Raw genomic sequence first — 25805 nt, 5'->3', positions numbered from 1 at the left:
TCGCCTCTGCGGTCTTTCTCCCGTCGCCGCTGCTTTCACTGCGGCTGCCACCGCCGGTCGAGAGACCTCCGGCTTCGGTCCTCCTCTCTTGGAATCCCGTCACGGCTTGACTCCCTCCGCCGGTCGAGAGACCTTCAATCTGGTTTCTTCCTCCGCCATTGATTCCGACGGCTACCTTGGCTTTGGCGGCTTTCTCTTCCTCCCACCACTCTGGGTACCCTACCAATTGGAAGCACGTTTCTTTGGTGTGTTTGTGCATTCCACAATGGGAGCACCAGAGGTTTGACTTGTCTGGCCGGTTGTTTCCCCGGCGGTTGGTGGCCGAACGTGGTGTCGGCGTCGGCTGGCCTCGGTTCTGTTTCTGTTGTGGACGATATTCCCTTGCCCCAAATCCGAATCCGACCCCCGATGATGCTTCATTTCCGACGGTAATGGATGTTGAATCGGACGCCGGTGACATGATCTTGAGTCGAGCTGCCTCCCGTTTCACCTATCCATACGCTACGTCGGCTGAGGGGTAGGGATCCTCTTTGAGGATCTCTCGTCGGATCCAATCATACTTCTCGTTTAGTCCGGTGAGAAATTTAAATAGACGCGATTCTGATTTGATCTCTCGGTATTGTTCTACTCCTTTGTCGCAGCAATTCACGGTCTTGTGTGAACACCGATCGATATCGATCCATAGACCGTGTAAACGGCTCCAGTACGCTTCTAGCGTTGAATCTCCTTGCAATATCTTACTCGCCTTGTCTCGCAGGTCGTAGATTAAGTACGAGTCCGATGAACTAGCAAACGTCACCGCGAGCGTATCCCACAGGGACTTCGCCGTTTGGTGATGTGCTAAGTCGGCTATGAGATTTGTCTCCATGTTGTCGATAATCCACGAGAAGACTATCAAGTCTATCTCTTCCCAATCCGTGAAACCGCTCTCCCCTGGCTTCGGTGGGCACGGTACTCCGGAGATGTGGCGGTAGACTCCTCGGCCGCCAATGGACACCTTCATTAATCGTGCCCACAGTGAGTAATTCGAGCCATTCAGTTTGAAGGCTATGGTGACACTCTTACTTGACCTGATTTTTCGGCTATGAGTTCAATATTGGGTTTGTTTTCTGACATTTTTTTTTGACAGATTCTTGCCTGTATTGGTCGAGAAGGGTATTTTCTGGGCTATGATGATTTGTTTCTGAGCCTTAAACCTGCTCTTGATGCCATGTAGAAAGGTATATTTTCTATTATATTTTTCACAATGACAATGGTACATGATATATAAGCTAAGGAGATGTTATACAAGGTAAGATTTCCTCAATCAATTTCCCTAATCAATCCGCTAGAAATCTTCTCAATTCCGTGTCTGATTTTATGCAATCTTCGTAGAATATCCATTTGATTCCTTCTATGATTTCCAACAGTATGTGGTAGGAAGGCAGGTGCAACAAAGTATTATTGTTCCAAAGACCTCGACGACCTAGGTCGTACATGCCACGAGAATACGAAAAAGTTGTTGCATGTCACGTTGAAGACTATTTTGCCAATGAGCCCTAATGGGCTTTGTCTTTTTTCGGCATTGGTTTCGCATGTACATGTCGCTGTTCATGCGCATTCCTATGATATTGATTTTACTAACTCTAGTTCGATTGCCTACTATTTCTAATATTTTACACGATTGCCTGAATTGTAGTCTTGAATGAGATATTTGTATGGCCATAAATCATCCTTTCTGACTTAGGATGGACTTGCATCGTAGAAGATAAATAAGTTTCGAATTCTGTATGAAATCGAACAAGCGCTACCAACTCCCTGGTATCTAATTTCTATCAGTTAGCTTCCAAAGAGTATAAGGATATCTAATTTCTATTAGTATTTACGAATAGACTCAAAATAGCTATGTAAAGATTTTATAAGAATAATGGCATGTGTAAAATGGCTAACAATGATATCCCAACTTCAATCTCCTATCCTTAAATTACTAGTTAATCATTAACTACTTATTACATAAAAACTTGTGACTTAAATTTTTTTCATAGATAGAAGTAAAATTAATAGTGGTGGTGAGCGTGAAGTTTACTACAATTGATAGGAATACGCGTAGGATGATATATACAGTTAGGTTAGGTTAGGTTGACGAGATTAGTACTTGTTTTATGTCTATTTTTCTGTATGAATTAGTCAAAAACATTTCATAATTGGGCAATAAAAGGGACCATTTGGAAGGTAACGATGATAGTACATGTAAATATTCATTAAAGTTATGAGTTAGTTTATAACAAATAATTACTACTAGTTCTTTAGATATGTAGTTGGTGAAATTTAATCTTTGGCAATCAGTTTAATGTTTTTTACGTTTTCTTTTTTATGAGAAGAAGCCTTAAAACAAGTCGGTTCTTTATCAAGTCACGTAAAATAATCTTTAGCAGTTAATTTTTGACACAGTTCAACTAATCATGTGAAGCTCTTGGAACAAAATTATTCAAGTTCCAACGGCAATAAAATACAATAAAAATAATTCGCCATAATATCATCAAAATTTAATAAATTTAACTTATTTACACGTCAAGTTTCAGCTGAAAGAATCCATTGGATAATCATTCTTTAATATTCAAATCAACAAGTTTAATAAAGAAGTGCGATCTCATTTAATGGAAAAAGTAATTTAACAGTAATATTGTAAATTAATCATTTTTGTCATTAGTTTTCTCCATTCTCTGACAGCATATATTTTAATCCAACTTTATATAAGTGGTGTATATAAATCAAGGTAAACTAAAACAAGAAAAGAAAAAGCGTCCTTTAATTTGTAGTGACAGAAGATGCGGAAGCGTGTTGAATAATTACATAATTTAATTTCTTGAGTTTAGTGTATCTTAGTTAATTAGTTTACCATTTCGTAATAAGCAAAAAAAAGTTCACCATTTCTTTGACTGATCATGTCACATGATCAGATTCTACTATTATTATTGTTTGTTTGGATAGAGAAAATTGATTGAATTATACACTAGCAACAAATTTAGTTTATTGATAATAATGGTACTACTTTATGGCAATTTTCTAAATAATGATTGCGTACTACTCCATAATTAGATGCGATAAGGTACAAAGGTTAATAAATGCGTGATAAAAAGTTATCAAATATTCATATTAAGGTTATGGTATTAACATAATATCGATGGAAAAAATCAGTGGATATGATTGCATACCTCAGCAACTAGTAGATATTTTTATGAATTTTTACTGGTTTTCAATTAGTTCAAATTTTATTACCTCAATTCTAGAAATCCTAATTTTAGTAGCAATATCGTAAATCCAATATGATATTTGGGATATATATTACTACATTTTTTAAAAAAATAAGCACATATTACTTCCTAATGTAAATAAGGTCAATGTTCGTATTTACCAAGTATAGACGTGTTTTCCTTAAACATTAATGTCAAACTTGAACATGCGAAAATTCATGAGTTTATTTGTATTAACATCTGAATTAAAAAATTTATCATCTTACACTTTTAATCCTATACTTATATTTATAATGATTTTGAAATAATATATTGCCAACAAAAGTTTACCGAGTCCAACCATGACAACCTTCTGTCACACAAGTGAAAATAGTTTGAAATCAACGGTACAACCATAGAAGCAAGAGGTACTATCGACATCGCCATCAAAACCCCTCTCTCTCTCACTAAAAATGGCGTAAATTTCCATCCGCCATTGCCATTTGAATACCTTAGCCCTCTCAATCACCACTTTCGACTTCTAAAACTCCCAAATCTAAACTCCACCGCCGCCGCCGCCGCCGCCAATACGACCCCAGCGGTCGCGGTTCAAATCTCAATATCATCACAAAAATCACCCCCAGCGCCTTCCGAAATCCTCAGATCTCCGCGAATGCAGCAATGAATCAGAGCTCCGAGGACGAAGAGGTTTACAACATCATCCCCGTCCACAATCTCCTCGCTGACCACCCCTCCCTCCGCTTCCCCGAAGTCCGAGCGGCCGCCGCCGCCCTCCGCTCCGTCGGCGACCTCCGCCGGCCGCCTTTCGCGCCATGGAAGTCTCACTACGACCTCCTCGATTGGCTAGCCCTATTCTTCGGGTTTCAGGCATCCAGCGTGAAGAACCAGAGGGAGCACATCGTGCTCCACCTCTCCAACGCTCAGATGCGCCTCTCCCCTCCGCCTGAGAACATCGACACGCTCGACCCGACTGTTCTCCGCCGCTTCCGCCGCTCGCTGCTTAGGAATTACTCCAATTGGTGCTCGTACCTCAACCTCAAGTCGAACATCTGGCTCTCCGACTCGCACTCGCGCCACGCGGCGTCGGATAACCGGCGGGAGCTTCTCTACGTGTCTCTGTATCTCTTGATTTGGGGTGAGTCGGCTAACTTGCGCTTCGTTCCTGAATGTATCTGTTATATTTTTCACAATATGGCGATGGAGTTGAATAAGATATTGGAGGATTATATTGATGAGAACACTGGGAGGCCCTTTTTGCCCTCGGTATCTGGGGAGAATGCTTATCTGAATAAAATTGTGAAGCCAATTTATGATACAATTAAAGCCGAGGTGGACAATAGTAAGAATGGGACGGCGCCACATTCTGCGTGGCGGAATTATGATGATATAAATGAGTACTTTTGGAGTAAGAGGTGTTTTGATAAGCTGAAATGGCCAGTTGATCTCGGGAGTAATTTTTTCGTTACGGGACACAAGGGGAAGAAGGTAGGGAAGACGGGGTTTGTGGAGCAGAGATCGTTTTGGAACTTGTTTAGGAGCTTTGATAAGTTGTGGATTATGCTGTTTCTGTTTCTTCAAGCGGCCATTATTGTTGCCTGGGAGGGCAGGGAGTATCCATGGCAGTCGTTGAGAACTACAGAAGTTCAGGGAAAGTGCTTGACTGTGTTTATAACATGGAGCGCTCTGAGGTTCTTACAGTCTCTGTTGGATATCGGAATGCAGTACAGCTTGGTTTCAAGGGAGACCAAGTCTTTGGGGGTGAGGATGGTTTTGAAAACTGTGGTTGCAGCTGTGTGGGTTGTGGTGTTTGGGGTCTTTTACGGGAGGATTTTGGATCAGAAAGATCGTGATCGTAACTGGGATAGTGGTGCAACAAAGAGGAGAATGGTCAATTTTCTTGAGGTTGTGGTGGCTTTTCTTGCTCCAGAGCTGTTGGCCGTGGCTTTATTCTTGATACCATGGATTAGGAACTTTTTGGAGAACACAAACTGGAAAATATTTTATTTGCTGTCGTGGTGGTTTCAAAGCAGGACTTTTGTGGGTCGAGGGCTACGGGAAGGCCTTGTTGACAATGTTAAGTACAGCCTTTTCTGGATCGTAGTGCTTGCCACAAAGTTTGTTTTTAGTTACTTCATGCAGATTAAACCCATGATTGCTCCAACAAGGGCTTTGCTGGATCTCAAAAATGTTACCTATGAGTGGCATGAGTTTTTTGACAACAGTAATCGGTTTGCAGTTGGGCTGTTGTGGCTTCCAGTTGTTCTGATTTACCTAATGGATATCCAGATTTGGTATTCAATATACTCTTCATTTGTCGGTGCAGCAGTTGGGTTGTTTGATCACTTGGGTGAAATTCGGAATATGCAGCAGTTGAGGTTGAGATTTCAGTTCTTTGCTAGTGCTATCCAGTTTAATCTTATGCCTGAGGAGCAGCTTTTGAATTCAAGAGGTAATATTAAGAACAAGATCAAGGATGCCATTCATCGATTGAAGCTGAGATATGGACTTGGCCGGCCATTTAAGAAACTTGAATCCAACCAGGTTGAGGCCTACAAATTTGCATTAATATGGAATGAGGTAATCCATACGTTCAGAGAGGAAGACATTGTCTCTGACCGTGAGGTTGAGCTCTTGGAGCTGCCTCAAAATGACAAGAATGACCCTAGAAGTAACTGGGATATCGGGGTAATTCAGTGGCCATGCTTGCTCCTGTGTAATGAGCTGCTTCTTGCACTGAGCCAGGCAAAAGAATTAATAGATGCTCCTGACTGGTGGTTTTGGAATAAGATCTGCAAGTCTGAGTATCGACGATGTGCAGTTATTGAAGCATACGACAGCTTAAAGCATTTTTTGCCCGCAATTGTGAAGTACGATTCTGAGGAGCGCTCCATAATCAGAACTTATTTCCAAGAAATTGATCAATTTGTACAGCTGGAGAAATTCACAAAAACCTATAACCTGACTGCCCTCCCCAAGATCTATGATAAGTTGGTCCGTCTTCTTGATCTTATTGTCAAGCCTGATAAAAATGCTGATAAGGTGGTGAATGCTCTTCAGGCCCTTTATGAGGTGGCTATCAGAGATTTCCTGAAAGATCCGAGAAACAGCGACCAGCTGATTGCAGATGGTCTGGCTCCTCAAAGGGCAGTTTCTGGTGAAGCGTTGCTTTTTCAGAGTGCTGTTGAGTTGCCTAGTGCAAGTAATGAAACTTTCTATCGTCGTGTTCGGAGGTTGCATACCATTCTCACCTCTCATGATTCCATGCAAAAAGTTCCAGAAAATCTTGAGGCAAGGCGTAGAATTGCCTTCTTCAGTAATTCCTTGTTCATGAACATGCCTCATGCTCCTCAAGTTGAGAAAATGAGAGCCTTCAGTGTTCTTACCCCATACTACAACGAGGAGGTGCTATTCAGCAAGGAACAGCTACGAACTGAGAATGAAGATGGGATTTCAACCCTTTACTACATGCAAACCATTTATGCTAGTGACTGGAGGAACTTCATTGAGAGGATGCGTAGGGAAGGGATGAAAAGTGAAAGAGAACTGTGGACAACTAGGTTGAGAGATCTTCGATTATGGGCGTCATACAGAGGCCAGACACTAACCCGCACAGTGAGGGGAATGATGTATTACTACCGTGCCCTAGAGTTGCTGGCTTTTCTGGATTCTGCTTCTGAGGTGGACATGAGAGAAGGATCTCAGCAACTGAGTTCCATGAGGCGTAATGATGAAGCGGACCGTTTGAGCTTAGATCAGTCTCCTTCTTCAAGAACTTTGAGCAGAGCCAGTAGTTCAGTCAGTCTTATTTTTAAAGGGCACGAGCGCGGAACAGCTTTAATGAAATTCTCTTATGTAGTTGCATGCCAGATTTATGGTTCTCAAAAGGCAAAGAAGGATCCCCATGCTGAAGAGATACTTTATTTGATGAAGATTAACGAAGCACTTCGTGTTGCCTATGTTGATGAGGTGCAATCAGGGAGGGATGAGAAAGAGTATTACTCTGTCCTGGTGAAATATGACCAGAAGTTGCAAAAGGAAGTTGAGGTATATCGGGTCAAGCTGCCTGGTCCAGTGAAGCTTGGCGAAGGGAAACCAGAGAATCAAAATCATTCCATCATATTCACCAGAGGAGATGCAGTTCAGACCATCGACATGAACCAGGATAACTACTTTGAGGAAGCTCTGAAGATGCGGAATCTCTTGGAGGAATTCAAGTCCTACTATGGTATCAGAAAACCTACCATCCTAGGAGTTCGGGAGCACATTTTTACAGGTTCTGTATCATCACTTGCTTGGTTTATGTCTGCTCAGGAGACGAGCTTTGTGACCTTGGGGCAGCGTGTTTTAGCAAATCCATTGAAAGTTCGGATGCATTATGGGCATCCTGATGTGTTTGACAGGTTTTGGTTTCTAACTCGGGGAGGTATAAGCAAGGCTTCCAGAGTAATCAACATCAGTGAGGATATTTTTGCTGGATTCAATTGCACATTGAGAGGTGGAAATGTTACCCACCATGAATACATCCAAGTTGGAAAGGGAAGGGATGTTGGGCTGAATCAGATCTCTATGTTTGAAGCCAAGGTTGCCAGCGGGAATGGTGAGCAGATACTAAGTCGAGATGTTTACAGGTTGGGTCATCGGCTGGACTTCTTCCGAATGCTTTCTTTCTTTTATACAACCGTGGGCTTTTTCTTCAATACCATGATGATTCTCCTCACCGTGTATGCATTTTTGTGGGGTCGGCTCTATTTGGCATTAAGTGGGGTTGAAGGTGCTGCTTTGTCAAATGCCAATGATAATCGAGCACTTGGTACAATCTTGAACCAGCAGCTCATCATCCAACTTGGTCTCTTTACTGCCTTGCCAATGGTTGTGGAGAACTCTCTTGAGCATGGATTTCTGAATTCTATTTGGGATTTTCTGACAATGCAGCTCCAACTCTCTTCAGTGTTTTATACATTTTCTATGGGGACCCGTGGTCATTACTTTGGCAGAACTGTTCTGCATGGTGGTGCAAAATACCGTGCAACTGGCCGTGGTTTTGTGGTGCAGCATAAGAGCTTTGCTGAGAACTATAGATTATATGCTCGTAGCCATTTTGTTAAGGCTATTGAACTTGGATTAATACTTACTGTTTATGCTTCTTACAGCCCAGTAGCTAAAGATACTTTGGTGTACATAGCATTGACTGTTACCAGTTGGTTTTTAGTGGTTTCGTGGATTTTAGGCCCCTTTATTTTTAACCCTTTGGGCTTTGATTGGTTAAAAACTGTGTATGACTTTGATGACTTCATGAATTGGATATGGTTCAAGGGTGGTGTGTTTGCAAAATCTGAACAGAGCTGGGAAAAGTGGTGGTACGAAGAGCAAGATCATTTGAGGACGACTGGGCTTTGGGGGAAAATACTGGAGACCATTTTGAACCTCCGTTTCTTCTTTTTCCAGTATGGTATTGTGTATCACTTAGGCATTGCTGCTGGTAGCATGAGCATTGCTGTTTACTTGCTTTCATGGATATATGTGCTAGTGGCCTTTGGGTTTTACTGGGTAATAGCTTATGCTCGGGAGAAATATGCTGCAAAGGAGCACATTTACTATCGTTTGGTTCAGTTCCTTGTGATCATCTTTGGAGTAGTTGTTATAGTTGCCTTGCTCCAGTTTACCCACTTCAAATTTTTGGATATCTTCACCAGCTTATTGGCTTTTGTTCCTACGGGCTGGGGATTCATATGTATTGCACAGATCCTTCGTCCCTTTCTGGAGAAAACCATATTCTGGGATACTGCTCTCTCTGTTGCTCGCATGTATGACATCATGTTTGGGGTTATTGTCATGGCTCCAGTCGCCCTCCTATCGTGGCTGCCCGGATTCCAAAACATGCAGACTAGGATTCTCTTCAACCAAGCTTTCAGCCGGGGCTTACACATATCTCAAATTCTGGCTGGGAAGAAACCCAAGGCTGATGAGTAAAGATGAGGTATTACTTTCACCGAGATCATAGCATGTTCCTATAGAAACTACATTTATGAATGAATATAAGGACCTCTGTACAAAATTTCTTTGAGTTCTTTCTTAAATGCTATCATTTCCTGTTTCTGATTAGTAACTGTTGTTAATCTATGCTCTTGCATTTATATGCGCCTTGTAAGCAGTTTTCTAAGTGAATCAACTGTGAACCGCAGGTTTAGAGTCGACTCGTGGAAAAGATAGAACACGTTGAAATTCTAGTTTGGACATAGGTACAGCTTTCTGTTTACAACCACGGAACTGGAGATTCTCATCATTTATCGACATTGCCGGTTACTCCATCTTTCTCTTGCTGTTTATAAAAATTCTGAGATTCCTGATATTTCATTTGTTTGTATCCATCGATATATGACCCAGATTTTGTAAGAAAGTATTTGAATGTTGTGTTTCTTTCATTTCTGAGTAAATATATGTTTGCCAGCTTCATACTTAATTGTATTATTCCGGATTTTGTTCCTTTCCGTTTTTCATTGTAACTAGCAATTCGGGATACTCAGGGGCAGTGAAGTTTCTCAATCACAAAATTACTTTAATTAATTTTCTAAAATATAAGCAATTTTCTGTTTTCTATTCTTTTTTTTTAATTGAATTCAGCTTTCTCACAGTGATGTCCTAATATGAGTCAATGAAGAAGGTTTTGAATTCTACTTACCAAGATTTTGTTGTTTTATGAGATTGTATTATATGGGTGGAGAATCCATGACAAAAGAAAATTTTACGTTGTCGTCTGAATTATACCCTCGCATTCAAATAAATTTTCTGTCTATTGTGTTTAATTTAAGTTGAAAATGATAATTTTGGTAGGTTAATACATTCGTAATGTTCTATTCATCAAATGATATACTTCATCCGTTTCTTATTAACAGAGACATTTCTTTTAGACACGAAGTTTAAGAATAGTGTGTTAAATGAATGGTGAAAAAAGTAAGAGAAAATAAAGCAAGAGAAATAAGAGAGAATAAAGTAAAAGTGAGAATTACATTTTATCAAAAATAAAAATGACTCAATTAACTTGGAACTCCTCTAAATAGAAAAATGACTCTATTAACATGGAACGGAGGGAATACTTCCCTTCTTCTATTAAATGTTTTCCACATTTATCATTTTTGTCGGTTCATATTATGCATTTTAAAATTTTCATTTTTAGTAGGTGGATCTTATCTTTCACTAATTTATTATAATTACATTTACGTTCTATTATAAAGCTGATACTCCCTCCGTCTCATAACATGAGTCACATTTTATTCGGGCACGAGTTTTAATAAATGTAAAGAAAAGAGGGATGAATAAGTCAGTGGATTATGAATCTCACTTTTATATATATATATATATATATATATATATATATATATATATATAATATATATAAGGTTTTGATCTATGCAAAACTAGATTTAAATACAGAAACGCAGAACAATATCATAATTAGGGCACTTTTAGGTCATAATTAGGTAATTTTTAAGTCATGCTAACAAAGCATGACCTAAAACGATCTTAGCATGACATTAAACCCAAATATTATAATATGACCTAAAATTGTTTAATTATGACCTTCCGTGTTTTTGGTTAATTATTGACCATGGTCTGCATTTCTGGATTTAAACACATACTTATTTTGATAATCTCCCTATATATATATATATATATATATATATATATATGTATATATTAGTTTTGTAATACAATATGGGTGAAATAAGTTGGTGAAATGTATGGCTTATTTACCATTTATTGTAAAGGTGTAATGTGACTCTTATTGTGGGAATGAACGAAATGACAAAATGTGAATCTTATTATTTTTTAACTCTCATTTCGTCATATTTCTTAAAACACATGTCCAGTCAAATGTGGACAACATTTGGTGAACAGAGGGATTAGTCATTTAGTTCAGGTGCAAAATAAAACTTTTGTCAAAATTCAATAATTTAAATGCTACTTAGGCATGCACAAGGGTCGAAAACCGCCGGTTCAGGGTCATGAACCGGCGGTTCAAGGGTCGGGGAATGTATGAACCTGAACCGGCCCGCCTAGCTCCCGGCGGTTCCGGTTCCGGTTCAAAAAACCGGCGGGTTACGGGGCGGTTCAAAACCGCCGGTTTTCGGCTTGAATCGCCGGTTCCGGGCCGGTTCGACTGTTCGACGAATTATTTTTTTTTTTTTTTGCATTTTTCAACTTTTCAATTTTAATCAACTTACATTACACTTTTCAAGTTTGTTTTTTTATGAAATGTGAGTAAATAAAATTGAAAAAAATACGGATAAAGTTGCAATTTTATTGAAATTGCATGTTTACAAATTACACGTTACAAGTTACAACAATTACAAATTGAAAACATATGGCGGTCTTGAAGTCTTAAACAAAATTTAAATACAAATGAGACTACTAGTGAAGAACTAATTACAAATGACAAGAAACGATGTTGAAGTTCTTAAACGTATAAGTGTATTATATATATACTCTTAACCGGCGAAGAAGATCTTTCTACATAACTAAATTAAGGACACCTTTAGCAATTCAACTTTAAATGTTGAGTTTCGTCTAACAATCAACAAATATAGTAGAATTGTCAAAAGTTTCCCTCATTTAGCCGTATAGAGAAATATACTTCATCGACTAGAGTATATACAAATACAATTATGTAATTGTTTTTGCATATACAAAAACATATGGCGGTTCAACCCCTAAACCGGCGGGTTGTCCACGGTTTCCGTCAGAAAACCGCCGGTTTCTGACCGGTTTTGCAGGCCTACACACTGACCCTACGGCCTAGCCTCTGAAAAGTTGCCGGAACCGTCAGAAACCGGCTCCCGAACCGGCGGTTTACCCCGACAAACCGGCGGTTTACCCCGCGAACCGCCGGTTCCAACGGCTATACTAAACCCCTACGCGAACCCTACGAACCCCTAACCTACGAAACACTATTTAACCCTTTGAACCGGCGGTTCGAACCGCCGGTTTTGAACCGCCGGTTCAGGTTCAATATATTGCCGAACCTGAACCGACCCTTCAACCCTTCTGCCGGTTCAACCCGCCGGTTCCGGGCCCGGTTCCGGTTCATGAACCGGCGGGCCCGAACCGGCGGTTAATCGCCGGACCGGGTCGGTTTGTGCATGCCTAGCTACTACTGTTATTTCTAAACGTTGTTGTTTTATTCCAATCAATAGCTATTTCAATTTGCAGGCGATCTCATCAACATTAAATTGGATTACATCGATACATGAATAAAATTAAAAATCATTAATTATGGACATATTTTAAAATTGGTATTCAAAACGTAATTTGATTAAAATTCAATAATTTACACACTAATAAAATAACCCAAAAAAGTTGTATATGCAATGCTTTTTTTTTGTTAAAACAGCTCACTTTTTTAAAAAGAACACTAAACAGATGTATATTTACCAGAACAAGAAAATCTAATGCTCCATATTAATGGAAAAAAAGAGTAAAGTATCAACGGATAGAAATGAAAATAAAAAATAAAAAATGAAATAACGGACTTTTTTATGAACTTAATGAATTACCCATTTAAGCAAGAAAGTAAAAATTTTCATTAATTAATTTATTTATTTATTTATTTATTTATTTATTTATTTATTTATTTATTTATTTATTTATTTATTTTGTATAGAAGCGTGGCGATGGTTGCGGCCTTTCCTATTTTCCCGCCAAAAAGGTCACTATAAAATCGCCCTCGCATTTAACGTAACACAAATCTCTCTCTTGTCTCTCCCACCCACACACACACACACACACACAGCTGTAGCGATGGTTGCGGCCTTAGGTCTTGGCAAGTTCTACGGCGGCAGCCTCCCACGGCCGCGGTTCTACTCCGACTGCGAGAGGATCGATCCGCCGCTCCCGGTGATGGATCCCCTGATTGCCTGGGCCGAAGAGGCCCACTGGTCCATGGGCGGTGTCAACACCACGCGCCGCCGCTTCCAAGGCCGAATCGAGGGCAACGTAAGCAAGCTCCGCGTGCAGCGCGACGATGCGCTCTTTAAGAAATCTCTCGCTTCCCCAGCCCCCGCGGTTATCAAACGGCGCCGTGGGGCTGTCTTGGTGGATGACGAGGAAGAAGACAAGCAGCGTGTGGTGAAGAAGAAATTGGGCGGAAAAAATGAGGGATCGGCGAAAAACAATGGCGGCGGTAAGATTGGTAGAGTCGTGGCGGCGGGACCGAAGGAGTCGGTACAGAGTCCAGTCCGATGACGCCGGAATTAGGTTGGCGAAGATCGAGCGGTCGAGATGATGAAATTCGGGTTGCGAAAATGAAATTACAGTGGATTACAAGAATACTGTATTTTGGATTGCCCTGATTTTATCAAATTCATTTTTTTGGAATGCTCTCACAAATTGTAACCCAAAACTTTCTGTAAGGTTTAAATTTTAAATGCTATTCGAATTCTTTTTTTAAAGTTGTGTTCAATCTTAAACCTTTCCATAATTTTAGTCCATGATTATAGTTTTTCCATCATATAATAAGGAAATTAATTCAGACATGCTATGCAATGATATTGTGACTTGGCTAGTTTGCCACAGGATTATAGCTAAAAGCATTTGCTCAAGTTATGTAGTTTCATGTTTAATTTGAGAGTAATAATCATTCCTTCAAGTAACTCTAGGAACGAACATGGAGCACTACTACACTATGTCTATATTACTAGTATCATGCACACCAGCATGCAGGGACGGACCTAGCAAGCTGGTGTGCATCCCATCAAGACATTTTCCTTGATCATACTTTAACAAGTCCAAAATATAAGCACATGATATGAAGGCACAAAAGTCTAACAATTCTTTCACAAGACACTTCAAAACAAAATCATTTGTTGTAAGATCTTTGACAAAATAGCCATAAAATATACCAACTCCATTAAAAGGTTTGATTCTCATGCAATAATAGAACCTATCATGCCAAGACACATGCATCAAACACTTTGTTGCTCTTGTCCCAAATCCACCCACTCTACCAATCCACATATCTAACATTGCCTTTATAAAAGAATTTACATTCTTAGAAAGGCTAGGGATATACAAGAAAGGATCCTCATAGCTTGTAAGACTAAACTTAGCAAGTAATGATTCAAGATTATCATGCCACATATCAAACAAACCGCAAGTGATAAGAGTATCAACACAAATGGGCATTTGAAAACCAATCACATTCACTTGTTTCATTAAATCATTATCACAAGTTAAGGTGAGAATACTTGAACCTTGGGAAATGGGTGATTCATCTTGACATTGACATTGCTTCCATGAGCTTATTACCGGTAAGAAGTTACTCGGTACATCCACGACTCGGGGTTCACATTCTAATCCTCTCAATTCTTGTCTCATAAAGTCATCAAAGAGAAAAGACAAGTCATAAAAGTTAGTGAAATAAGGGTCATTCTCCTCACCAAGGGCAAAAGGAATATAGTGATTTAGAGTCCTCCCAAGGTTGATCTTAAAGTCTAACAAGCAACTTTTTTTCCTCACATGCTTGTAGTTTTTCTCTCTTGGTTTCTTTGATTCACACTCACCCCCACCACTCTCTTGGCTTTTGCGTCTCACATTTTTGCCTTTTCTCACACTCTATTGGCTTTTGAAGCATGCTCTCACTCTCTAGCTTTTTCTCTTTCTCTCGATTCTCTCTTAAGTGCTTGTTTCCATTAGCAACCTTATGTAGCTTTGGTTCGGTGTTCAAGATTTGAAGGGCATTCAACGGCTCACATTCATCTTCGGCTTCCACTATGCTAGACACGCCATCATTGAAAGTTGGGCGTGCGTCTAATTCATGTATGACCATGGACTCTTTTTCATCCTCACATTGCTCTTCATCATCATCGGCAACAAAATCCACCATATGCTTGACACGCTCTCATGTCTATTTTAATTATAAAAATATGCTTTTATTTACCAATCTACATTTAACTAACAGGTGTTGATTTTTCAATTAATTAGATGGTTATCTTAATTTTTCAATAAATTAGACGACCAATTTTTTTAAGAACAATGACTATAGACTCTAGAACATTATTTATTTATTCAATAAAATTGTGATAGTGATTTGTGATAAGGAATTAGGGTTGTAATCTGTGATTTATGTTTGAGAGTAAAGGTTTATTAAATTTTTTATTATAATTATTTCTAATGTCTTATAATAATTGTAACCTCATTATATATAAAATTAAAAAATTTAATAATATTATTAATATTAGTAATAATATTATTACTATTATTATTATCAAAAAATTCAGCATCAACTTGTATAAGTTTCTGGTTCCGTCCCCGCCAGCATGGAAAAAATTAGTCGACATAACTAAAACTGATGATAAGAAAAAGAACATGTTTTTTGAAAGGAAAATAAAATACCACTCCACTTCACTAGACTGAAAAGAAAGAGAGTTTACTTGTTAGGAGTTTTGTTCTTTTTATTACGAAGTCCGCCGCATTACATAACATTGGCACCACATCCTTTGACGAGTTTTGATGTATTTTTATTAATTCCATTTTCGCAATTTGTTGTTTCAAACCTTTGACCATTAGATTTAAATTTTAAATTTTTTTTAATTTTATTAAATTTTACACACTTTTATTCACATTCTACACGAAGAGCGGACGTACACTTATGGTCTCCAACAAGATATAATCAAATAAATTTGGCATACAAAAACTGAAATTAATTTCATTAAGTAATTTTAGAAATTTGAATAAAGTATTTTGTTTGAATAAATTTTCGAATTTTAATTAATAATTTTTTAATATTTAGTTATTTGCTTAGATTTTACAAATAGTATTTTAATTGGTTAAATATTAGAATTATAGTTTAAATGAATTTGAATAGGTAATATAAATAGTGAAAATGGTTGCTTACTTCGGTGTGTATATCAATATATGTATTGCTCCATAAGAAGATGCAAGTTATTACTAGTTGAAAACTCAAAAATGTAAAAATTGAAGCCAACGGTTTGGGTATGGTCCTCTGCCGACAAACAAGCGTGGGCCTGACTGACTCTCTCAAAACTTAATAGTTATTATTAGTATTTCGTTAATAGTTTGCAGATATTCATATTAGTATATTAATATTAGTTGACATTTTTGTATTAGTATATGGTTAATTCATGAATATTATTTCTTGAGTAAATATATACTCCATGTTTTTGGCATGTAGACTGACATGTGTGAGATAAACAAAATGGAGACATATAGTATTTATTTGGAGGGAGAAAGTAGAGAGTGACATGTGTTGATAAAGCGTGCAGCAGAGTCGAAATATGCAAAGTAGCAGTCTGTGAGTGTGATCAATCAAAATTCACTATTTTTTTCATTTTTCTTTTTCTACCAATTCTCTATTGTACTTCCATGTATCCATACCATAGTACTCCCTCTGTCCCGGACTACTCGCACATTTCCTTTTCGGCACGGAGATTAAGAAATGATTGTATAGCAAAGTCAACAATTGCGGCTGTAGGTGATAATTTTTACTAAAAATGGAAAGAGTGTAAATAACTTGGGACGCCCAGAAAGGAAATAAGTGCACGTAGTCCGGGACGGAGGGAGTATATTCTAATTACCCATGGCCTCTCTATTTTTATATGAATACTACTCCAGTTGTGAGTGAGTAAAATAAGTTAGTAGTTAGTGAGATTCATTTGCTAAAAATAATAAAAATAAACCTTCCAAATAAGAATATATAGGATGGAGTAGCATAATAATTCTTGCGTGATATACTTAAATAAGTTGTGTAGAAAGTTTTTGTTGGTTGAATAATTGATGACTTTTTTCCGGTAAGAATCACCTAATCCACAATTCATACTTCACTCTTACTCTACGCCCGCAACAAAATAAAATAATTCATTATTACTTATTAAAATTGCTCATGATGATAATGTTGGGGTATAAATCCATCCTACATCGGATGAGTAAGGGAAGTTGGAAGGTGTATATAATTCCTGTCCAACCCCAATTAGTTTGAGGCCTTTTGGGAGTGACCCAAAAACAAATCCGTGCGGGCTTGACCCAAAGCGGACAATATCAAACTAATGTTGCAGTCGACGATCCTAACAAGTGGTATCAGAGCCCAGGTGGCTATGGGTTGTGCCTGGATGAGCCCCGGTTAGGGTCGGGCCCTGAAGGACTCAGAGTTAGAGTCGGGCCCAGGATGACCCAGGGGCCAGGGCTGGAACGACCCATGTTCATGTCGACTGCGTTCCCGATGTGGTCTCGGTTTGAGGGAAGGTTTGTTGGGGTACAAACCCATCCCACATCGGATGAGTAGGGGAAGTTGGAAGGTGTATATAATTCATGTCCAACCCCAATTAGTTTGAGGCCTTTTGGGAGTGACCCAAAAACAAATCCGTGCGGGCTTGACCTAAAGCGGACAATATCAAACTAATGCAGTCGACGATCCTAACAGATAATATTATTTTATTTTATTGTGAGTGGTGAATTAGGTGATCATTAATGCACTTTTTGAAAAAGTCATAACCGCAACACATATTCCAATGCCTAATTGGAAGTGGGAAAGAAGCTTTCAGGGTTAACGTGTCATGATGAATTTTGTCATTCAAATATTGGGCTCTGCGTTATTGATCCATCTCAGAGTAAGACGTCTCACATCAAACCCCCAAGTAAATTAAGAAATAAACAACCTAAATCGATCTATTATAGTTCAATAATGATTTCCAATTGCATAGTATTCAAAAAGTGACAACATATAAAAACCCTTATGTTAAAATATGAAATAATAGGATTATAATCTGTTCGTGAACATCATGCAAAATATACGTGGTATGTAAAGAACACTTCAAAAGATAAAGATGAGATATATTTCAGGTACGTATAAAATTCAAATAAGACTTACCGAAATATGTACACCTTTTAAAGTGTATATATAGCAAATCCAGGAAGAATGCTTGAGGAACATGAGGCACACTTGAAGAACGGCCTTGAAAAGGGGGGGGGGGGGGGATGTTAGGGTTTTAAGAGATGTCTGGCTCATTAAGCTAATTCTCCAGGTTCAATTTGTTCAGTTGATTCTCCCGCATCATCTGTGTCGTAGTTCCACAGATGTTTTGTCTCACCTCTTATCCAACCCAACAAGACACAGTTCCTGGGACTTGTGAGAGAGAGCCATATGATTTGTGGAACAAAACAGAAAGGGAAGGGTATTAAGCAAAGTAAAGAAAGGAATTCGTACCCAGTGTACATGGAACTAATATTACAACATATACTACAAATATTACTCATGTGATATTACATCTGATTCTAGGTCCTCTAAGCTAAATATCACTTGAATGTTGATTACTGTAATCTGCGTTTTGTGGCACTACGAGAAGTAGAGTAGTACGGAGCAGTGGCGGACGCAGGAATAAATTTTAATAGGAGCTGTACTAAAAAAATTTATTGTTAACAAAATATACATATTTCCTCAGTTAGTGAAATATTGTTCATTTTTGTCATTTTGGTCCATCTTTGTTGTCCACTTTGTTGTTTTTTTTTTCTATTTTTATGGAGTCACTTTCAACTAAATCATAGACTCACATTCTATCGTAAAACTAAAATATAAATGTGGGATCCATATTCCATTAACTTTTTCCACTCACTTTTCTTCACATTTCTTAAAATCCATGCTAGAATGTAGACATCATTTCATGGAAGGAGGGAGTATATATATAAAAAACACTTCGTCCATCCTTCAAAAAAAGATTAGTTTTACTATTTTGGGCCATCGCCAAAATTAGAGTATAAATATGAAAGTTTTTATATTACTACGACTAATAATGTGGATTGTAATAATGTGGATTCCACTATCCACTAATACTATTTCTACTGTCTTTTTCCTCTCTCTTACTTTTTTTCATTTCTCTTATTTTACTAATTAGATATCAAAACTCCTGCCATTTATAAGTTTATAGAACAAAAGAAATATATAATAATAATTATTATAAAAATGCATACATATATTTTACATTAAACTAATCCAACACAAATTTAACTATTTTGAGAAACCATTTTCAGTTTTCAATAGCCATTTGAATAAAAAACGGTAGTGTGAGTTTAGGATACAATTTTTACTAGTGTTACTACTGGATGGATGATAACTTTAAATTTAGTGGCACTTTTTAAATTATTTTAATCTAAAAATATGCCACAGCCACGTATTTAATGAATAAGTAGGCAATTGACATTTTCAACTCCATTATTATTATATTCATTTAAGTTTGCCCGTTTATCTTCTTCTTCTTCCCAATTTTACAGAGCGGCCATTGATGAAATGTAGGTAGTTTTCTCTGTAAATTTAATTTTCAGCCCCTCCCTTCCATTATATCTCCAACAATTAGACTTCGAAGACATCAATTTGGTGAGGGCTGTAGATACTTTTCAAAAAAAATTTAAATTTTTACAATAGAAATATATTAAAAAGAAAAGTTTGGGAAAGGCTTAAGCCCCTCCCCTCTTGAACGTGTGTCCGCCAGTGGTACGGAGTATATTTTTTGCAAAGCGTTTGCTTTCTTGTTGCTGAAAATGGGATGTTAATAGGGGGAAGGGTGATGGGGAAGCATTGCTGAAAGCAGCCATAGAGAAATGTAAAAGTAGAAAAATCCACGGCATATCACTTCATGTAGATACAAGAAGCTTGGATTTGAGGTGGATAGTCTAGTCTTCGGGTAGGGATGGATGCCTACAGATGGATTAGCTGGAGTGGTTGTGTTCAAGCGCGATCGGTCTTCATTCTGATGTAGTAGTGCTCCCCTGGGATTCACTCCAACTTGCAAGCTCGTCTGCTATATCTGGAGTGAATTCGTACATTTTTTTAAGGGAATATGTGCCATTGAGTTAGCAGAGAATAGAACGTGGAACAAAAATATAAAAGAATTTGATGTTCTTGTGCATCTATAGTCTCTTCTTTTAGAAAAAGTTTCCTCTCACGTCATTATAAAATTATATTTTCTCACAACACTTAATACACAAAACAATATCTCCCTCTCGTGTCATCTAAGTGTGTCATCTTCTTTGGGACGGAGGGAGTACTGACTTTGACATTTTTCTCAATTGTACCATTAATTTAGATTTAGGGTAAAATTATGTACTACGATTTGGATGCGAACATACATTAGTCAAATTTTATTTCTATTTAGTATATTAGTAGTACTTTTCTAAGTGGTGAACATTTGGATTTCATATCTGCTTTTCGCCCAATCTGATCTGAAATTTTGAAATTTTATGAAAAATGAATTTGATTTGAATTGTCTGAAATATGGACTATAATATCGGACCCAATCCGAAAAATCAAAAATTGCATAAAAATTTGAAAATTCAATGCCCAAATATGAAAATCTGCTACCAAGTATCATTAAAATTGCTCAACAAAAAAGCTTTAGATTTATTAGGTTATAATTATAAATATATTTTTAATTTCATAGTATTACTTAAGATTTAAAAATTGCGATTCGAATATTGGAAGTTTATAAAATGTCCGATCTAAATTCGAACTGAAAATCCAAAAAAATCGTACTTAATTTTATATTTTAGTTTGGTTCGGTTCGAATTTTTCAAACTTCGGATATTTTTCTCACCCCAACTTTTTAAAATAAAATTAATGGCTTTTGTGAGTGATATACAAATTAGCAATTAAAAAGTCATGGATTTTGGCTTCCACATCATCCAAATATAAATAAATTGGCCAATTAAGAAAAGAGGTGTTTGCCAGTAAATTTCAAAACTTTCACCAACTTTTGATTTTGCATTCTAACTTTGAAATCTGCCTGTAAATTACTCCATATCAAATTATTGATTTTAATAAACTTTGTGATCAATTAAGATTTTGGTGCTTGTAGGGATCAGACTATCCGGTTCACTATTTACCGAGACCTTTTTGATCTTGTTTATAAGATGGCTCAGTCAAACCATCGATCAAGCGACTGAATTAGAGATCACTAGCTATTACAATTTACAATACAGTAAGTAGCTAAGGCAACAACCAGAGCCTTCCTGAACTGGAAGCTCCAAGAATCACCAAGAACCCTGCACACTAAGAAACTTGTTAGTATAAAGCGAAAGATCCTTTCGGATCTACACAAAACATGCAGTAATAAGAGAGATAACAAAGGAATCGCATAGATCTACAAGCTATGGCTCAGCCACCCGCTAATAGTACAGATCTATTCACCAAACCAACAATCCAAGGGAGCACCGTTGGATCCAACTGTGAAACACTTCACACACCACGAATACAACTCCAATCAACTCCACACTACCGGATCTGGCCTCTCTCACACCTTACACTCACAAGAAACCTCTCACCAGAAAACCCTAACCTTCTCTGGAACCCTAGCAACCGAATCAGTTGCTAATCTCAACCCACTCACACGATTACACACTCAAACACCTGAGATAAACCATCGTGTAACACTCAGAGAATCATCAGAGAAGAAGAACTCAAGGGAAATCAAAAGACTCGAGAGAGAAGAGAGAGAACACAGTGAGAAAAATGAGAGAATGATCTGAAACGGCGGATGGAGTGAGGAGAGTATATCAGAAGTGGTGTGGGCTGGGGCAACACTCAGCCCCAAACTGCCTGGGCCGAAATAAACCAAGGCCCAACACAAATAATAGTCCACCCATTAACCAGTCCAATAATCAACAGTGCTAACACTACTTAATATACTATAAATCAAATTCAACAAATGAAATTACTTAAATAACAATAATATGATCTTATTTCGCTGCCTAAAACGTGACGTTAATTTGATTAACGTCCGATACTCTCACATAAGTACCTCATTAAGTTATATTAGTACACAAATCTGATTGGTTGCAGAATAAATTAATAGTTTTGTTGCAAAACTATAACAAATCAATAATTTGATAATTTCTTAGCATACAAAATTAGATATTGGCAAAATGATATAATTTTTAAAACCGAATTATCTTAAGGAAAAGGTCAAAGTTATGATATAATTATCTATTTTTTAAAATTGTGAGATTGATTTGAATTTGACAAAATTTCTCTCTTGAAAATTATATTTATAAGAATTATATAAACAAGACACTTTGGAGCATAATATTACTCGATTGGATTACATCCTACACAAAAGGCACCGATTATAATATTACTCGTAATATTCACAATAATTAGAAAAAGAATTGTAGGAGTATTAATATTATTCTTAATATCCTAAAATTATATTTGCAAGAATAATATAAACAAGACACTTTAGAGCATAATATTAACATAATATTACTCGGTTGGATTACATCCTACACAGAAAAAAAAGAAAAGAAACACCGATTATAATATTAATCGTAATATTTTATAATAAAAAAAAAAGAATTGTAGAAGTATAATCTTACTCATAAAATCCTGAAAATTATATTTATAAGAATTATATAAACAAGACACTTTTGAGCATAATATTGCCATAATTAAAAAGAAATGTTGCTGCCCAGGATCGAACTGGGGACCTTTAGTGTGTAAGACTAACGTGATAACCACTACACCACAGCAACTCTCGTCATATGAGATGGACAATTACCGCTATAATTGATGCAGATCAGCGTGAAATTCTGGTAACCGAGAAAATCGCAACAGAAAATGGAGCATTTCTGATCGGGAGTGGGGATATATCATACATATACTACACCTCTGTTTCTTCGTCTCTGTCCATCTCATCTAGGGTTCCCCTCTGTCGCCGCGGCTCCCGATCCCCAATTTCTTACATCGCCGATCAATTTCTTCGGGAGCTGTGGTAATTTGAATTATTTCCTACAAACCAGATCATAAAAAATTGGTCGAATGGCTCGCTGCTGCGTTCAATCTCTTCTGAAGCTGGTCAATTCTCTCCTCGGAATGGTCGGAATCGCCATGATCATTTACTCGCTTTGGATGTTCAGAGTCTGGCTCCGCACCAACGAATCTACTGACGTCCCTGTTCCGTGGTAAGTGGATTTCATGGATACTGATACGGTGATTGTAGCTTTTGGAATTGAGATTCAATTGTGGAATCTATGTAATTATGGGCGTGTTGTGTGAGGAGTGGTATTTATGTGTTTTTGCTGCATATGTATGAAAGTAATTAGCTATCTTTGTTTAATTGGGAGCCACGATGCAGGTTTATATACACTATTTTGGGCATTGGTGCTAGTTTGTGCGTCATCACGTGCTCGGGTCACATTGCCGCGGAGACTGCCAATGGCTGTTGCTTGTTCATTGTATCCTTTCATGGGAGGTTTGGTTTTATCTGGTTGTAACATTTGTTTACTTATCCGGGCATACGGCGACAAATTCTGATCATTGATTGAGTCATAATTCAATCGTTCCATTCTGTCTTGAACCAGAAACTTTGAGCAGTTATGCTTAGAATGAAATTACGTTGTACAGGGCTGTCATCTCTTTGGTGCATTTGAGTTCTTGTTTATGCGAAGCAAATTTGCCTTTTCTTTTCAAGAATGAGCTCTATTGAGATAATTTAGTTAAGGGCGGTGAGAATATGCAGACAGTTTGATTTCCTATTCTCGTGTTAAATCATATGCTAGCAAGTTGATATTGGTTTTTTAAATTGTTTGGTAATGTACTCCTTGGGAAAATTAATCCTTTGGATAATGCAGTAGCTGTGGTTCAGATTCTAAATGAGATTAACTATTTTGCGTAATTGATGGTTCTGTTGAAGATTTGAGTATTTGAATGGTCTTGCACACTCTATTAAATCCACAGAACATCATCTCAGCAATTGACTTAACTTGCCTTTCCTTCTCACTTTGTTATTTATGCTCCTATGTAATGCTGATTCTTGTTTAACATCATCAACCATTTAAAGCTTGGCCATCTGTGATTGTTTTAGAAGAATATCTTGATTGTAGAATAGTTGCTTCAGTTTTATATCTCTGACTTCTTCCCTGAAGCATTATATCTTTCTTTAGGTCTGGGAACTCATGCTTTCTCAATTATAAACTTTGCGTTGATCTGTTATGGAGTGGTTTTAGTCGTGTTATGATATAGTACTCCTTGTACCTCTACTCGCTGTCTATCAAACATTTAGCAAAGTGCATGTATCAAATTTCTATGTTGACCTTAACCAGCATAGTACATGGCTTTTGTCTTCATGATTTTTCTGCTGGAAGCTGCAGTTACTGCAGATGTGTTCTTAAACCACAATTGGCAAGAGGTATTTTGCACTAAATAATGATTACACCGCATTGATATTCGAAATTGTTTAATTATAACTTGAGTGTTTGTCAGGACTTCCCAGCAGATGCAACTGGAAACTTCGATAAGTTGAAGGACTTTGTCAAGGACAATTTTGACATCTGTAAATGGATTGGCTTGTCGGTGGTTGCTGTGCAGGTTAACTTTTTTCTTCACATGCACAATCTCCCTCTAAATGTGTGTGCGTGGCTGTTTACTTTGAAATTATAAACAGAATCCTTAAAATATGAATCGAAAGATTAATGAGAGGCTATACGTATAGTAATATGCCTTCCAAGTCACGTTTGTTGTATAATTTTCAAAAAGTACTATATGGACAGCATCCTGTTCCACTTGATTTTTGTCAGCCTATTATTAAGGTAATTATTTATGCATACAGGGACTAAGCATGTTATTGGCTATGGTACTCAAAGCTTTAGGTCCGCATTCTGAGAAATACTATGAAAGTGATGATGAGTATCTACCAGATAGGGTGCCGCTGCTGAAGAATTATGCCCCTCCACATGGTAGTGAACCGGCATATGGGGCGAAAAGTGATTCTTGGATTGGTAGGATCAACAGTAAGGTACGTGCACTTATAATTTCAAAGGTCTTATGACACTTGCACGACCGGTATGTAAATTTGTGAATGGTACAAATTTGTCTCGGCTTCCTCTTTTCATAGTTTAAATCAATGTCTATTTTTGCCATTTGTATTAAAAAATTTCAGGATGTATGATGTAGAACCAGGGGAAAAAATGTTGAAAAAGAGGAAAACGTTGGTAATTTAGCTAGTTAATTAGAGGCAATAGTAATGACCTCATTTTATATACACTTACCAGTTCTGCAAGTATTTGCTTAAGTTGGAATAGAAACTTCACATATTCAACTGCATCTCAAGATTTTCTTCACTTCACCCACTACAAATGCCTAAATGATGTGTTTTGTTTAAATTCTCTTATACCTCTTATATACTTTTTGATGACTTATTATTCTCCTGTCCAGACCCTCAGGTAAAGAAATGAAACGGGAGTGTGCTGACAAACAGTGGGAGTAGGCTATTGCTTCTACTAGTTTCTGGCAGTCGATAGAGTGTTCTTGAGCTTTTGTTGGTCGACATCATCTCCACCAACCTTGTACGCTAATTTTTATGCCATCAAGTGGTACATCTGTGAATATCATTAGACATATCGACCAGATGATGAACAGAACCCAAGTATTGTTGATAGCCGTTCTCCTGTTGTTTTTGGTGCAGCTCTCTTTAAGCAGAGTAATTTGTTATTTTAGAACTAGTTGCTTAATTGTTCACATTTTGATATGCATTATACATTATGCATTAATGTAATGATTTTTATTTCTTTGTTTGGTCG

At 37.5% G+C, this 25805-nt stretch overlaps 3 protein-coding genes and 2 non-coding genes across 5 annotated transcripts; 4 read left to right on the top strand and 1 right to left on the bottom strand.

Annotated features, from left to right (window-relative positions):
• The first annotated feature begins 3716 nt into the window (after positions 1–3716).
• On the top strand, positions 3717–9693 carry LOC121806590 (callose synthase 12-like). The gene is made up of 2 exons (XM_042206698.1): positions 3717–9210; positions 9416–9693. Exon 1 carries the CDS (start codon positions 3894–3896, stop codon positions 9201–9203), a length of 5310 nt encoding a protein of 1769 aa, XP_042062632.1. The 5' UTR covers positions 3717–3893; the 3' UTR covers positions 9204–9210; positions 9416–9693.
• Positions 6844–6924, top strand: LOC121810164. Its single transcript, XR_006052421.1, has one exon. It is a non-coding gene; the product is annotated as a small nucleolar RNA J33 (small nucleolar RNA).
• A 3335-nt stretch (positions 9694–13028) lies between the features above and the next one.
• On the top strand, positions 13029–13472 carry LOC121808705. Its single transcript, XM_042209298.1, has one exon. It carries the CDS (start codon positions 13029–13031, stop codon positions 13470–13472), a length of 444 nt encoding a protein of 147 aa, XP_042065232.1.
• Positions 13473–22687: 9215 nt separating this feature from the next.
• TRNAV-UAC lies at positions 22688–22760 on the bottom strand. The gene has a single exon. It is a non-coding gene; the product is annotated as a tRNA-Val (tRNA).
• Positions 22757–25793, top strand: LOC121809542 (tetraspanin-19-like). Its single transcript, XM_042210245.1, has 6 exons — positions 22757–23189; positions 23363–23462; positions 24335–24415; positions 24490–24594; positions 24836–25021; positions 25441–25793. The coding sequence occupies exons 1-6, from the start codon at positions 23047–23049 to the stop codon at positions 25450–25452; spliced, it is 627 nt and encodes a 208-aa protein (XP_042066179.1). The 5' UTR covers positions 22757–23046; the 3' UTR covers positions 25453–25793.
• Positions 25794–25805: the final 12 nt, after the last annotated feature.

The sequence above is a fragment of the Salvia splendens genome, chromosome 6, assembly GCF_004379255.2.
Source record: "Salvia splendens isolate huo1 chromosome 6, SspV2, whole genome shotgun sequence".
Lineage (NCBI taxonomy): Eukaryota > Viridiplantae > Streptophyta > Magnoliopsida > Lamiales > Lamiaceae > Salvia > Salvia splendens.
Note: the sequence above shows the minus strand (reverse complement) of the source record. Positions and strands in the feature narration are given on the sequence as shown.